Raw genomic sequence first — 15,718 nt, forward strand, 5'->3', positions numbered from 1 at the left:
TATACCCCAGGGATAACCTCGGTGTCACTGCTTGACAGAGGCACAGCAAAATAATGGGCATAGTATCCTTCAAACTAAAGGGGTGGCGAAAGCCACAAAACTGTGGGCTAGGCTTATAAATGCCCTAGGGCAGATAGCCTAGTATGAACCTATGAACCTAAATGCATTTTAACTGCATACATTTCACAGCAATACCACAACCTGGGAACATAACATCAGCCTTACCTACTTTACGTCCTCATTACAAATCCTGAAAGAGAAAGTGTACAACTAAACCACTCACAGTTACACTTTAACTAACTTTTCAGTATTCTGGGAGTTGACCTTATGAAGTTTCGGTGATATGCGTACTCGGGTTTGCAGTCTCGGTTTTCTGGTCTTCGATATTGTGAGATTTCGGGATATAGAATGTAACCCATACAGCAGTGCAGAAAACATTAAAAAATACGAGCAAGTAGAAAAAGAGGACAAGCATCCCTTGTAAACACAACTGTACTACTAGAAATATTCAGTACAAAGTTTAAAACAGAAAATAAAAAGAAAAAAAACATGTCAAATGCAATCACATCAATTGCAGATATTTAATCGTTGTAGTTATCTGCTCGCTTAAATAAAATTTTTGTTTTAAAACTTAATGCAGTCAGATCATTACTCTGCTACAGATTATGACAGACTGTTACTATAAAACAGCTGACCCAATCTTCTTTCTAACCTCCCAGACATATACTTCAATGCTGACCTGAGAACAGTTGAAAGCTTAGCAGACTTGCAAAATATCAACATGGAATTTCAAACAAGCACTAAACTCTAGAGATTTCTTCTGCATTTAAAAGTTAGAAGTCCATTTATATCAACGTATATCTGGATGGCTATGTCTGGAGATATTCAGGCTGGACACGTGCAACCTTTCTGAACTCTTTGCAATGTGTTTTTGGGCACTGCATCTCACACCAGCTGATTGGGACCATCTGAGTACCTGTAAATAAAATAAAATTAAATTAAATAAATATATGAACAAGACTTGAGTTTAAAATATTCAACTGTTATATGCAGTTGCACTTAAATGCCTCATCACCAGTGGCATATGGAGTGCCTCAGGATATGAATATTAGGGGCAGGGGATATCAACAGTGATTTGCATCTGAACAATCACTCCTTAGATCTTCACATGCTGCGAAGATGGGATGTAACAGCAGAAGGATCTGCCAAAATAGCATGACATCCCCATCTGCTGAAAAGAAAATGGCTGTGAAAGGAAACAGAGAAGGATAAACCAAAACCTGAAATGAAGGGGCAAAAACAAAATCATAAACAGTGATGTGTAATGCAAGAGGATCTTTGAGCAAAAAAAGTTGAAAGGGGAACTACTTGTAGCCAGGCAGAAAGCCTGCAGCAACAGCAATTAAAATAATGTAACATAGTGCAGGAGAGGTAGTAGTTAGTCCAAAGAACAAGGTGGTGGTTATATGCCACTATAAAATATAGTTGATATCAAGCAGGTCACCCTGTAAGAAGAAACTGTATTTAAAAAAAATGAAAGTAAATCTAGGAATAAAGGATGCAGCTGGACAGATAACAGATTTAAGAGAGTAGCAAGGAAAATGAAGAACAAACAGGTTAATGTTGTTAAGCTTGAAAAGGGCACACTTCAGAAGCGATTATGAGAGCTTACACGGCAAGATGAGTGGTATGTATCTGTAGTATAATGATGAGGTGGGGGTTCAAGAATAAACGTATCAATAAGGCAACTGTTGCTAAGATGATGACAAAAAAACTGAAAGTAGACTCTGAAGTATTACTTGGGGCATGGGAAAAAAGATCAAATGATCATCTGCTCTGAAGTTCCTTATACAGATGGATGCATTAAAAACATGGCACTTGCCAAAATCAGTGTAACATGACTTACTTTTTCAATAATTTTCAAGTGATCTAAAAATATGGTGATGCTAAATATCATTCCATGTGTGCACGAACTGAAAAAAAAACTTAAAAAATCATATCTGGATTAAGCAAACAATTCAACTTACCAGCTTCACTGTGTGCTACTACAACTCCTAGCTCATTTTCTGCAGTAGTTAAAAGATAGTTCGAGAATGCATCTCCCAGTGAAATCTAACAAAGGTAGTCAAGGGAAGAAAAACCAGCACAGACAAAAATACAGATCCTTTTGCTCCAGTTCTTATCTGCATAATACAACCTTTTGTAACAAGCTAAGATACACATTCTAATGACAGACGAGCTGTGCTCTAATGCCACAACTACATAGTCTGAATGACAAAACAGACATATGCTAAAATCCTGAAAACCTAGAGATTCATTTCACACAAATGAACTTCTGACATGTATACTTACAGAATGGCAACGCCTACATCAGTGCAGCAGCATCAGAAATGTATGGCTCCCAAGGCAGCACATGTTCATGTTCCAGTTTATTATGGCACTTACATTTACTAAGCAAACTACAAAAATATAAATTCAAGCTACGTAATGCAACAAAAAGACTCAAAATCGAAAAAGATGAACTACATTAATATTATCCTGTTCTTCCTGAAATTAGAGTGAAACAGTTAAGCTAATATTTATATTTTATATATATATATATATATATACTTAAAACCATATATATTAACTCTTTTTTTTTTTTTTGCCGTTAGTGTATAGTATTACTACATAGTAAAAAATAAGTTCCCAAAAAATTTTATCCTTAAGACACTATCACTTTAACTTGATATAATCTTGGTGAAACTGGAACAAATTTCGGCTTTATAAAAAGTGCTCCATCACAAAGTACTTGAATAATATGAAGTAAAAAATATACAAAATGATAAAAAAATGCAAGACAAACTTCCTTGACAAAACTATTAACTGAAAACCAGAAACTAGTCCAAAGGATTATGAGTATAAGAAAGGTTAAAATAATAACCCATAGGTAACATATTAAAGAAAGCTAGAGCAAAATAGGCATGCAATGCAGCCTGGTAAGCAGAAGAGTGAATACCAGATGTTTGCAGCCATGTGTGACGAACTAACAACAGCTACTGGGACACAGAATCCAGCATTTTGATGTGTGTGTGTGTGTGGGGGGGGGGGGGGGGCAATAAAAATACATTCCTTCAATTAAGATTAACCTTTAGTCATGTAGGGGCCAATAAACATTTTTATTCTCCAACTTGCTGCTCTAATCGTCAGGCTACTCTTTCTGTAATTAAGTATTTTTTCAGATGACATATACACTGCATCTATATCAGAAGATATTTAAATTAAACTCACAGGTAATTAAGTTCTACAAATCCTTCTGGGTTTCAGATTAGGATGCAGTACAATTGATCTGATGTTTACAGTTAGAGAATGGGGAAGTAGCTGGAGGTGAGGAAAGAGTCCAAATGGGCATTCCTAGACTTGGAGAAAGCATATGAAAGGTCCCAAGAAAGCTGATTGTGCACAGAATTTGTACAGGCTATGTACAATGGGGTTCCCAATGGAAACGGAGGTGCATCAGAGTTTAGCTCTGAGCCCACTGCTGTTCATACTGGTGATGGACCTTCAAGAAACAGAATGAAGAGGACAGAGCAACAAAGCTGTTGTATGCAGATGATATCGCATTACAAGCAGACTCTGAAATGAGACTTCAGCAAATCATAGGGGAATAGAATCCACAACCAAAGGCACATGGGAGAAATAGAGCACATATAAAGACATATGATATGGCAGAAAATATGGGAAATCAGAAGCTGAAAACTGAGATAGAAGGGAAAATAGTGTAACAGGTTAACAGCTTCAAGCAGCCTGAAGAGGTGGTTGAGGAAAAATCTGAATGAGGAGCTCAAAGCTAGAATTAGAGGGGTCACAGACAAATGGCACATAGTGACAGGGGCATTGTGTGACAGAAGATTGCCAAAGAAGTTGAAAAGTAAGGTGCAAAAAACGATGGCTCAACTAGTACTTCTGTATGGTACAGAAACCTGGGTAATGAAGGCAGGGCAACTGAGGAAGCTAAAAGGAATGTAGATAAAGTGCCTGAAATGGGTGGTAGGGTGCTCACTGTGTGACAGATGAAGAAATAACATCAGAGCTGAAGACAAAGTAGTTTCAATTACAGAGAAGATCAAAGAGAACAGAGTATGGTGGTTGGGCACATGTACAAGAAAACAGAAGAGAATTTGATTAAGAAAACTTGGGACAGACAGGAAGAAGGCAAAAGGAAATGAGGATATCCAGTAAAGAGATGGATGGAATATACGAGAGAAAACTTGACTTTCAAAAAGGGTAAGAGAGGGTCACTGAATTGAGAAAGGTGGAGATAGTCGATGAAACACCCCACCTCCATGTAAAAATTGGGGAAAAGGGGTTGATGATGATGAAGATATAAAGAGCATTAAAACCATCTTGAAACACACGAGATTAAAAAAACACCATATTATGATATTCTGCTGTACTAATTAATGTATTCTTTTGATAACTCGATAGGTGGACTAATCCAGGGGCTCTTTTCAGTCATGACCAGGGAAGAACTGCAATAACAACAGTTTACATACAGCACGGGACTTCCAAGATGGCTACACACTTAACTTCAGCTCTCCCAGTGTGAAAACAGAAATTAAGAAACAGCCAGTGATATTGTTGGCTTGAGCAAAATTCAGTTACTGGCTAGAAAGTACACTGTCTGGATGCCGGCAAAGAAGAAATTAAGACAGTTTGAAAGAAAATCAACTAGAAAAGGGGAAGCAAAAGCACTGACTGGGAGGAATCCTGCAGCTGTTCAGCAAAGAGCAGTTCAAAGCTCCAGCTTTGGTGAAAGACATGAATTTCAGTAATCTAAAAAAAGTCAAATGTGCTCATAGCCAATTAAAATAAATGAAACACTGAAGGAGTGTAGTAACTCAAATAACAAAAGACTGGGAAAATGGAGAAAGCTTTAAACAGATATTCAGATGAGAAGATAAAACTGCAAAAAAATCAGAAGCTGAAATGAAGACAAGGCTGGATGAGCATGAGTCTGATCGAGAAGAGAGGTTTCAGAAAATTGCAGAATTAGATAACCGTGTACGCAAGGAAAAATCTGAGATTTTCTGCTGTACCACAGAAACAAGAAGGAACAGATTAATTTTATGAATGCACAAATAAGCAACTGGACTAGTATTCCACAGCAGGAACTGTTAATTGAAAGGGCACATTGTGTGTATGTTGCAAATCTAGACATAAGAAACATCCAAGACCTTTATTAGTAAAAAAATGCAAACCTACCAGCAAGAAACAGCTAATCCTGACAAAACTGCGGCAAAAGAGCTAAGTATTAAAGTTGGAGACGGTAGAGTGTTTGTGGAAAATGATTATTCACTGTACACCAGGCAGAGGAGAAATTTATTCCAGTAATCAGAGAATGTCAAAAGGCAGGCATGAGATTCAAGCTGCTGTATCCATCTGTTTTCATAATATTTTTGCTGTAGGATTAAAGTCATCTGATGCACACTGTGGGACAGACGAAGAAATGAGAACACAGCACATACCAAAGTAGTTCCAACTGCTGAAAGGGACAAAGACAACAGATTACAGTGGTTCGGGCACATGTGCAGAAAACAACCCAGTGAAGATTTTGGGCAACACAGGAAGAAGGCAAGAGGAGTCGAGGGCATCCAGGAAAGAGATGGCTGGACTGTGTGAGAGAAGACCTGTGACAGTCAGGCATAACTGTCGAAGAAGGCAGGACAGTGGTAGTGAAGAGAGAGAGAGAGAGAGAGAGAGAGAGAGAGAGATGGAGACAGCTGACCTGACATCCCAACTCTAAGTAGAAAATGAAAAAAAGGGGGGGTTGAAGACCATGATTAAAGTAATTTTTGATGCAGAACAGGCTAAGGAGGAAATGCAAATGTTTGCCCAACAAAAGGTGAGCCATCAAACAGAAGGGGACTATGCTTCTCATTCCTCTGATAATAAAGCGCACGGACAGACTTTGCCATTGAAACATTTTCCATTGTTCCAAATGAAAATGCTTGAGAGAGAGAGAAAAGCCCAGGAGCTGACCAGAAAAAATGGTAGTACCTTGGAATTGAACCAGAAGATGGAGTTGGGAGATGGAGATGAACAGGAAGAAGACCAGCAACATAGAGATTAGGGAATAAATGCGAGACTGCAAAGCATAAATCACATTTGTGAAATATAGTTGTATAAGGATAAGTGAAGAGAGTTGATTTTTGCTGACTCTGTTAAACTTGTAGGGAATGGAAAAGTGTTTGCCTTACTTCATGAAATTCATGTCTGGAAGGACTCCAAGGGGAAGAAAATGGAAAACGGTACCTGTAAGTAAAATAATTTCTATTCTTAACAGTATTTCTATGAAATTTTTCAAAATATAAATTGCATATTTTATGGTAAAGTATTTTACTTGTTCTTGTATGTGATAAAGTTACTAAAATAAACAGATACCCTTTTTCCTCTTCTCTTTCTTTATTCTTTTTGGTATCAAAGAATGTAAGCATTACAGTGCAAAAAGTGATGAAAAGCTAGACAAAAGCATGTTTAAGTTAACGGACTTTAATCTTCAGTTGCTGCGGTTGGGGTGGGATGTAAAAGTACACAGACCATAATATATACAGAGTTGATATGTTTTTCTCGTACTTTTGTATAGGTAAATATGTGGATTACGACCCCCTGACTTAAATACATTTTAAATGGAAACAAGTAAATATGAGAACATCAAATATAACGAAAAGTTTTCCTTTAGCAATAAACATTTCAGCTTGCCTTTCAGGCTGTAGGAGATGACTACTAGTTTCTTCTTTCTCTTACATTTCTATGGAGACAAGCTGATAAGGCAATACAAGACAGAACACTGACTTCTTCAAGGCTAAAGGTTAATGACTTCTAAAAGCATGCAAGTTTTCACATCTGAGGGGACTGCAGACAAAGAAGAACAGACACCAATTAGTGTAAGTGGAAGCACAGGCAATAAAGTGCAGTTTTGTACCTACCATAAATGTAGATGTCCGATAGGTATGCATCTGCAGTCCTAACATATGGGTTGTTGTCCTGCCTCAGGCAGCCCTTCGGTCGGCCGGATTCCAAAGTCTGGGTCTGGCCTCGGCTGATGTTGCACTTCACCCGACGTCATAGCTGCTGTGTATTGGGTATAAAGGCATCAGCCGACGCCATTTTCCTCAGTGTTTCTTGCCCCAGATGCCAGGTGCCCTCCAGGAAGGCTAAATTTGGATAAATGCAAATAATTCCAAACAGTAGAGAGCAAACAATATAAGAATATATATACATATATACAAACAAATACACCATAATAGATTCCCCCAGCTAGCTAAAACAGGGGTAAATACCCTAGGAATACGACAGAGGGGAAGGAGGGCGGGTAATCCTGACTGCAGATGCATACCTATCGGACATCTACATTTATGGTAGGTACAAAACTGTACTATGTCCTTCAAGGATGCATCTGCAGTCCTAACATATGGGTAGAATACCATAGCCAAACTGGGGGAGGAGGTACTAAGATAAAGATGGTGTAGTTAAGATCCCTTGCAAAACAGCAGTTGCAAAACCTGCTCGGGATCTGGAGTATAAAGGAAGATTATAATGCTTGGCAAATGTATGCACGGAGCTCCAAGTAGCAGCTTCTAAAATGTCTTTGGTAGCCACTCCTCGTAGGAAAGCTGTAGTGGTGGCTGTAGCTCTTGTGGAGTGAGGCCTGATATTTTCTGGAGTTGTCTTTCCATGAAAAGAGTAGCAAAATCTAATGCAATTTCCTATCCATTTTGAGATTGTCTGTTTTGAAATTGCTTTTCCTTGCATTCCTGTTGCATATGCTACCAGAAGCTGGTCAGTTTTTCTGTTGATCTTAGTTCTGTCCAGATAGTAGCGTAATTGTCTGTGCACATCCAAGGTATGTAGTAGTCTTTCCCCCCTGTTCTGTGGGTTGGGGAAGAATGTAGGTAAATGAATCGCTTGGTTCAGTGATACACTGGAGACCACTTTTGGCATAAAAGTAAGGTTAGTTCTCAGAGACACTCTATCCTGATGGAAGATAAGGAAGGGCTGTACTGCCATTAATGCCTGTAACTCAGATACCCTTCTTGCTGAAGTGATTGCAAGCAGGAAAGCAGTTTTCCAAGATAAGAATTGTAATTCTGCTGTTGCTGCTGGTTCAAAAGGGGGAAGTGTTAACTTTTCCAGCACAAAGTTAAGATCCCATGTAGGCAAAGGTGGTTTCCTTGGAGGCTTTACATTTTTGATTCCTCTCAGGAACTGCCTGAGTAGAGGATGAGAGAAGACTGGAGGATCCATGTTGTATTCTGCTGAAATTGCTGATGCATGAATCTTAATGGAGGAGTAGGACAGGCCATTGTGGAAGAGTTCTGCTAAGTATTCCAGGATGTTTGCTATGTTTGCCAATGATACATTTTCCCCTTTTGCTGCACTCCAAATGAGGTATCTTTTCCATTTGGCTGAATAAGTCTTCCTTGTGGAGGGTCTGCGAGCCTCCAGAATAATGTCCTTAACCCTCTGAGATAAATCTGGGTTATTTTGTTTTATGCAATATTCCAAGCAGCTAGCTGTAGTGTTTTCAAGTTTGGATGTAGGATCTTGTAGTTGTTCTGTGTTAGAAGTAAAGGACATACAGGTAGAGGCCATGCGTGTGTCCGAGACATGCTTCTCAGTAGCGGGTACCAATGTTGCCTCGGCCAGTCTGGAGCTATGAGGATTATCCTTGGCTGATCCTCTTTGATCTTCAGTAGGACTTTGTATATCAAAGGAATAGGTGGGAATGCGTATGCTGTCAGGTTTTTCCAGCTGAAGGATAGGGAGTCCACCCTCCAAGCAAGTGGGTGGTATGCTCTTGTGCAGAATTTCTTCAATTGGTGATTGTGTGGGGAGGCGAACAGGTCTATTTCTGGTAGTCCCCATTTCTTTGTTATGGTTTTGAAGATATCTGGATGCAGCATCCATTCGTGAGCATCCGTGGTAGTTCTGCTTAAGGTGTCTGCTAGTGAATTTTCTTTTCCTGGCACAAATCTGGCCTGGAGTTGAATGTTGAGGTTCAGGGCCACATTCCACAGGTCCATTGCCATCCGGCATAGAGGATATGAGTGTGTACCTCCCTGTTTGTTGATGTACCACATGACTGTGGTGTTGTCCGTCCTTATCATCAGGTGACCTTGTTGAAGAAATGGTCTGAATGCCTGGATTGCATGTTTCACTGCCAGCATCTCCTTTTGATTTATGTGTAGATTCAGCTGGTCTTGTGTCCATAGGCCTTGTATACACTTGTCCACCATGTAAGCCCCAGCCTAGGTCTGAGGCGTCCGTGGTGATGGTCTGGTTTGGATGAGGTTTGTGGAAAGGCAATCCTCTGTTCAACTAACAGGCCTGAGCCCACCACAGGAATTCTTGCTTCAGGCATGGAATTATTGGAATCTGGGCTTCTAGACTGTGCTTGTGTTGAGACCATACATTCCTTAGGTACCATTGCAACTTTCTCATACGCAGTCTGGCATGCGGAATCAATATTATGCAGGATGCCATGTAACCCAGGGCTTGCAGGACTTTCCTTGCAGTAAGCTGAGTCTGTGTTGTTAATGTCATGAAATAGACTGGTAGTTGCTTTTGTTTTTCTTCTGTGAGAAATGCCATCTGAGTTGATGTGTCCAGTTCTGCACCCAAGAATGTTATCCTTTGGGATGGTACCAGTCCTGACTTTTGCATGTTGACTGTGTATCCCAAGGCTTGCAGCAGTTGTATAACCTTTTCCAAATCTTTTGTTAATTTTGTCTTGTCCGCTTGTATTAGGCAGTCGTCCAGGTATGGGTAAATTTGAATTCCCTGAAGCCTGTAATGAGCAATTACTGATGCCAGGCATTTCGTGAATACTCTGGGCGCAGTAGATAAGCCAAAGGGCAATGCTGAGAATTGATAATGCTCTCATCCTGCAAGAAATCTGAGGTGTCTTCTGCAATCTGGTCGTATAGGGACGTGCAGGTATGCCTCCTTGAGATCTAGAGTCACCAGCCAAGACTCCTTGCCCAGCATGGGAAGAAGTTGCTGTAGGGTCAGCATTTTGAATTTTGGAACAATGAGGTATGTGTTCAGAGCGGACAGGTCGAGAATAGGCCTCCATTGATTTTCTTTTCTTGGTACAAGGAAAAGTCTGGAGTAAAATCCTTGTCCTTGTTTCATAGGCGGTACCTTTTCTATAGCTCTCATCCTTAGTAGGTTGTTGATTTGTCTTAGAGCGTTTGTTTTTTGGCTTGGTGGTAGGTTTGGCATTCCTCTCTTTTTTGGTAGAGTGTGGAAGTGAAACCTGTAGCCTTTGTCTATTGTTTGTAAAGTCCATTTGTCTCCTGTAATGTAATGCCAGTTTACGGAAAATAAGGCTAGTTTTCCGCCCAAGGGTGCTTCCAGTTGTTCCCTGGTAGGCGGAATCAGAGCCAAGTCATTGTGTCTGTCCTGTGGAAGTGGTTGTAGCTGAATCTGTGGCAGTACTTCTCTGGTTTTTAGGCTGCCACTGACGTCCCCTGTAGGCATCCCTGGATTGACCTCTGCCCCTTGGGCGTCTATTTCTGCCTCTCTGTGCTCTGGAGGTGTCTGGAAAGGACCAATTCTTCGAAGGCCAATTTCTGCTAAACCTCAGAGGTTGGACCTGTAAGAAATCCTTGACTGTTTGGACAGATTTTGCTTTTTCTTCCACCTTCTTTAGAACCTGCTGTGCAGGGGAGCCAAACAAACTTTGTTTCTCCATAGGAGCATCTAGGAGTTTTGACTTAACATGGTCTGGTAAGGATTGTTCTTTTAACCAGGCATGCCTTCTAATCACTGTTCCAGTCATAGCTGATCTAAAGGAAGCCTCCAGTGCATCATAGCCACATTTTAAGAAATGATTACTGACCTGCTGAGAGTTATGTACCAAATCCTGAAGGGACTTACGGTCTATAGGTTCAGGAGAGGACAGTTTTTTATTTAGCTGGTCTAACAAAAATTCCTGGTACTGAATCATGTGAAATTGACAGTTTAAGGCCCTGGCCGAAAGAGTAGCAGAAGTATAAACCTTTTTACCCCATCTCTCTAATGCTCTAGATTCCCTTTCAGAGGGGAAAGGGTTTTTGGCAGAGGCAGCTGCTACAGCTTTGGGGCCCTGTGAAATGGTTTCAGGATCTGCAACAGGAGCCTTATACAAATAGTAGTGTGTGTCCGGGACCCTGTAATATCTGTCGGGCTTGGCAGGGGCCATAGGGAGAGAATCAGGGGCAGTACAGGCATCATTATATGCATCATCAACAACTGTTAGTACTGGAGGAATGGCTAAAGGCCTATGCTGTGGTAAATGTAAAAAAGTCCTTAGCCTTTTCCTTGAATCTGAAAAATCCTGGCCCTGCCATTGAAAATGTTCTCTCATAGCATGTAAGGTTTCCCCAAAAGAAAATTCTTCAGGAGGAGAAGCAGAAGGAATGGAGTCTTCTGCATCAGAATCCTCATAAGGAGAATATGGGCCTTCCTGAGGGTCTGAAATATCTGAGTCATCCGAGGAATAGTCTGTAGAAACAGGATCCGGGGGTTCAGTTCTAGGCCTCTTATCTGGAGGGGGTTGAGAGGCCCTGTCTGGGTGAGGTTGGGATCCCCTGATCAAAGAAATGAGATCCTCAGCCAGGCTGAGCATTTGGGAACTAGAGGTAGGCCTGTGTGAGGGAGTTTTAGCAGGTAAGGCCTTAGAAGATTTAGCTGCTTTAGCCCTGGAAAAAGCCTTGATAGACATAGATGCAGGGAGTCTAGCAGCTCCACGTGCAGGGGTAGATATGTCTAAAGGAATAGTATCTGATAAATCCTGGGTGCCTGCTTCAGCAGGGGTAATTTCAGTAGCAGATTCAGCCATGCTCTGTGAGGCCTCGGCTATCGGAGGCATGCTTTCGGCCGAAGGAAGAACCGAGGACTCGGTTTCAGCCGAAACCGAGACACTCATGTTGGCCTAACCGTGGTTTCAGCCGAAACCACGGACCGCGAGTGTCGGTCCTTTTCCTTACGCTTTTTAGCTAATTGTGTAGTCGGAGTCCCCGACGGCATTTTGTATGCAAAAGCGGGACCAAAAAACTCCTCTGCAAACTCCGACCGACGTCTAAGCGTCTGTCGGTTGAAGGAAGCACAGGCTAGACAAGCTGATATGTCGTGGTCTGGGCCTAAACAAGGAAGGCAGTAAGAGTGGAAATCCTTATGAGGTATTTGTTTCCCACAAGTTAAACCATTTGCTTTGTCTGACATCGGCTGAGGCAAGAAAGAGTCCCCAACGGGGTACTTAGCTTTTTAGAAGTCTTCGGTAGTAGAAATCTCTGGATCTGACCAACCGGCACTTGCGAACAGCTTCTGCTTCGGGCACCACGCGGCAAGAACGACGGAGGAAAATGGCGTTGGCTGATGCCTTTATACCCAATACACAGCAGCTATGACGTCGGGTGAAGTGCGACATCAGCCGAGGCCAGACCCAGACTTTGGAATCCGGCCGACCGAAGGGCTGCCTGAGGCAGGACAACCCATATGTTAGGACTGCAGATGCATCCTTGAAGGACATCATGTGCCTTAGCAAGGATTACCTCAACTTCAGGTAAATTAGGTGCTGTGTTAGAAGCTATTTGACACAAATGTTCCTATTGGGGGAGGGGTTAAACTTTATTTCAAGATGTACATAGTTGTGTATGTTGTATTAAGTTAACAGATTCTGGGAATGTTTTTTTTTTCTTTGATGGATTTTATTAAAACAAAGTCTTGTAAAATGTGACATAGGTTCCAAAGTTGATAAGAAAAAAAAAATTACACAAAGAATTAACATGCCAGAAAAGGTTCCAAAGTTGATAAGGAAAAAAAAAAACTATACAAAGAATTAACCTGCCAGACATTAATGGGTGCATGTATCACAAAATCTGGAAATAGACATTAGAAAAACTACCCTATATCATAGGTGGGAATGATGTCTTCTTGCCAAAATGGTGGTAATTTCCATATCATCTTGGAATATGAATGCTCTCACAAGTGTAGATAAAAGGAAAGAATACTTACTCATATTAAGAAATGCAGAGTGCAAATAGCAATGTTACAGGAGACTCATTTGGAAAGAACTGAGTATGTGAAATTGATAAAGAAATTAATTCAGGAGGGATATTCTGCAGAATATCAGGGACGAAGGAAAAGAGAAAACTACTTACATTAATTGCTGCAGGAGCTCCAGTAGAAGAAAAAAAAGATAATGGTAGATTTGTGGTAGTAAGGAGCTACTGGCAAGGGATGAGGATTATGCTGGCATGCATTTACATTCCACCTAAAAAGTACAGTTGTGTACACTTACCATAAATGTAGATGTTCGAGTGTCTTCACTGTTGCAGTCATCACTGTAGGGTTCTTCCTGCCGGCAGCCAGCCCTCGGTCGGCCAGAATCCCAAAGTCTGGGTCTGGCATTAGCTGTTCAGTCATGCTCCCTGACGTCAGAGCGCTAGGAGTACAAAGCTGGCAGCCAACGCCATGTTCTCCAGTTTTTCTTGCCCCAGATGTCAGGTGCCCAAAAATGAAGGCTAGTAGTAAAACAAAGAAATAACATACAAACAACCCCATACCCTGAAGCAAATACACCTCAGAAGAAGGGTGAAGTAGGAAACCACAGTAATGAAAGTATAAGAGGGGTCAGGAGGGAGGGTAACCCAGACTGCAACAGTGAAGACACTCGAACATCTACATTTATGGTAAGTGTACACAACTGTACTATGTTCATCGTGTTTCACTGTTGCAGTCATCACTGTAGGGTTGAATCCCAAAGCTGAGATAAAGGGTGGTGGTTAGAGAGTAGGAGGAGCGGCTAGAAGACCCTGCAAGACTACAGAAGCAAAGCCTGCCCTTGACTTAGAATAAAGAGGGAGATTATAGTGCTTAGAGAAAGTATGCACCGAACTCCAGGTTGCAGCTTCCAAAATGTCTTTGGTAGGTACTCCCCTGAGAAAGGCAGCTGAAGTAGCAGCAGCTCTGGTAGAGTGAGTCCTAACAGTTGCTGGGATTTGTTTTCCATGATGTGAGTAACAAAATCTGATTCCATGAGCAATCCATTTAGAAATGGTCTGTTTTGAAATAGCTTTGCCTTGGGAATTTGTTGCATAAGAAACAAACAGTTGCTCTGTTTTCCTGATATCCTTGGTTCTGTCCAGGTAAAAACAAAGTTGTCTGTGTACATCCAAGGAATGCAAGATCCTTTCCCCCTTATTTTGTGGATTATTGAAGAAGGTTGGCAGGTGAATAGTTTGATTAAAGCTATTTTGGAAACCACTTTAGGCATGAAGGAAGGATTAGTCCTTAAAGACACCCTGTCTTGGTGAAAAATAATATAAGGTTCCACAGCCATGAGTGCTTGCAATTCCGAGACTCTCCTGGCTGAAGTCACAGCCAGCAGGATAGCTGTCTTCCATGATAAATACTTAATATCAGATGTGGCAGCAGGATCAAAAGGAGGCAGAGTGAGTATTTCCAGAACATAGTTGAGGACCCATGCAGGAATGGGTGGTGTCCCAGGGGGCCTTAAATTCTTTGCTCCTCTGAGATGTTGTTTCAGAAGTGGATGGGAAAAAAATTGGAGGATCTGTATTGTAATGCGCAGAGATAGCTGAGGCATGTATTTTTATGGAGGAGAAGGATAAACCCTTATGTAGCATGCCTGTCAGATATAGTAAAATCAGTGGGATATTAGGGATGAGGGGATCCAAAACCTGAGCATGCATCCAGGTGCAAAATCTCTTCCATTTTCCTGCATAAGATTTTCTAGTGCTAGGCTGTCTGGCTTCTAAGATGACATCCTTGACCTGTTTGGAAAGAAAAGGATTAATCATAGACCCTGAATTCGCCAGGCTGCCAGGCTGAGAGTTTTGACATGGGAGTGCAGAACCTGGCCCTGGTGTTGGGACAAAAGATTTGGAATCCGAGGTAAAATCCAAGGTGGCTCCTGGGATAGATTCATCAGTGTTGAGTACCAAAATTGACGAGGCCAATTTGGGGTCAGTAGAATCATCATCTTGGGCTTGTCCTGCTTGATCTTTAATAACACCTGTGGAAGAAGAGGTAATGGCGGAAAAGCATACCCCAAGAGGTTTCTCCAATTGAATGATAGTGCATCCACTTTCCATGCTAGTTTGTGGAATGTCCTTGTGCAAAATGTTTGTAATTGGTGGTTGAAGGGGGATGCAAATAGATCTATGTCCGGGCATCCCCAGGCTTCTGTAATCATCTTGAATAGTTGGGTATCTAGCATCCACTCGTGTGGGTCTGACAGGTTCCTGCTCAGGCTGTCTGCCAGGATATTTTGTTTCCCTGGCAGGAACTGAGCTTGTAGAGTCACTTTGCAAGCTAGAGCTGTGTTCCATAGAGTCATGGCTAGTCTGCAAAGGGGGTAGGAGTGTGAACCCCCTTGCTTGTTTATGTACCACATAACTGTGGTGTTGTCTATCCGTATCAGTAGTTGTCCTGGTTGTAGAAGGTCCCTGAAAGCCAAGAGGGCATTCTGTACAGCTAACATCTCTTTTAAATTGATATGTAGGTGTTTCTGATCCTCTGTCCAAAAACCCTGCAGACCTTTCCCCTGCAGGTGGGCTCCCCAAGAGTAATCCGAGGCGTCCGTGGTTAACACTTGGCTGGCTGGATGCAGACTGAAGGCTTTCCCTTTGTTGTGAAGACATGCCTTGGTCCACCAATGGAATTCCTT

The 15,718-nt window shown here is 41.5% G+C and overlaps 1 protein-coding gene across 2 annotated transcripts in view; it reads right to left on the reverse strand.

Annotated features, from left to right (window-relative positions):
* Positions 1-567: 567 nt before the first annotated feature.
* EXOSC1 (exosome component 1) overlaps positions 568-15,718 on the reverse strand; it is a 311,547-nt gene continuing 296,396 nt past the window's right edge. The window contains exons 7-8 of one of the 2 annotated variants that reach the window (XM_044056236.1): positions 2,028-2,112; positions 568-976 (exon numbers count right to left, since the gene is read on the reverse strand). In XM_044056236.1, coding sequence (XP_043912171.1) covers positions 870-976; positions 2,028-2,112 — 192 coding nt within the window. In that variant the 3' untranslated portion in view covers positions 568-869. The remainder of the gene's footprint in view (positions 977-2,027; positions 2,113-15,718) is intronic. The other variant, XM_044056237.1, reaches the window with a different exon arrangement.

Source organism: Protopterus annectens, chromosome 14.part0, assembly GCF_019279795.1.
Source record: "Protopterus annectens isolate FY-2018-M chromosome 14.part0, PAN1.0, whole genome shotgun sequence".
Lineage (NCBI taxonomy): Eukaryota > Metazoa > Chordata > Ceratodontiformes > Protopteridae > Protopterus > Protopterus annectens.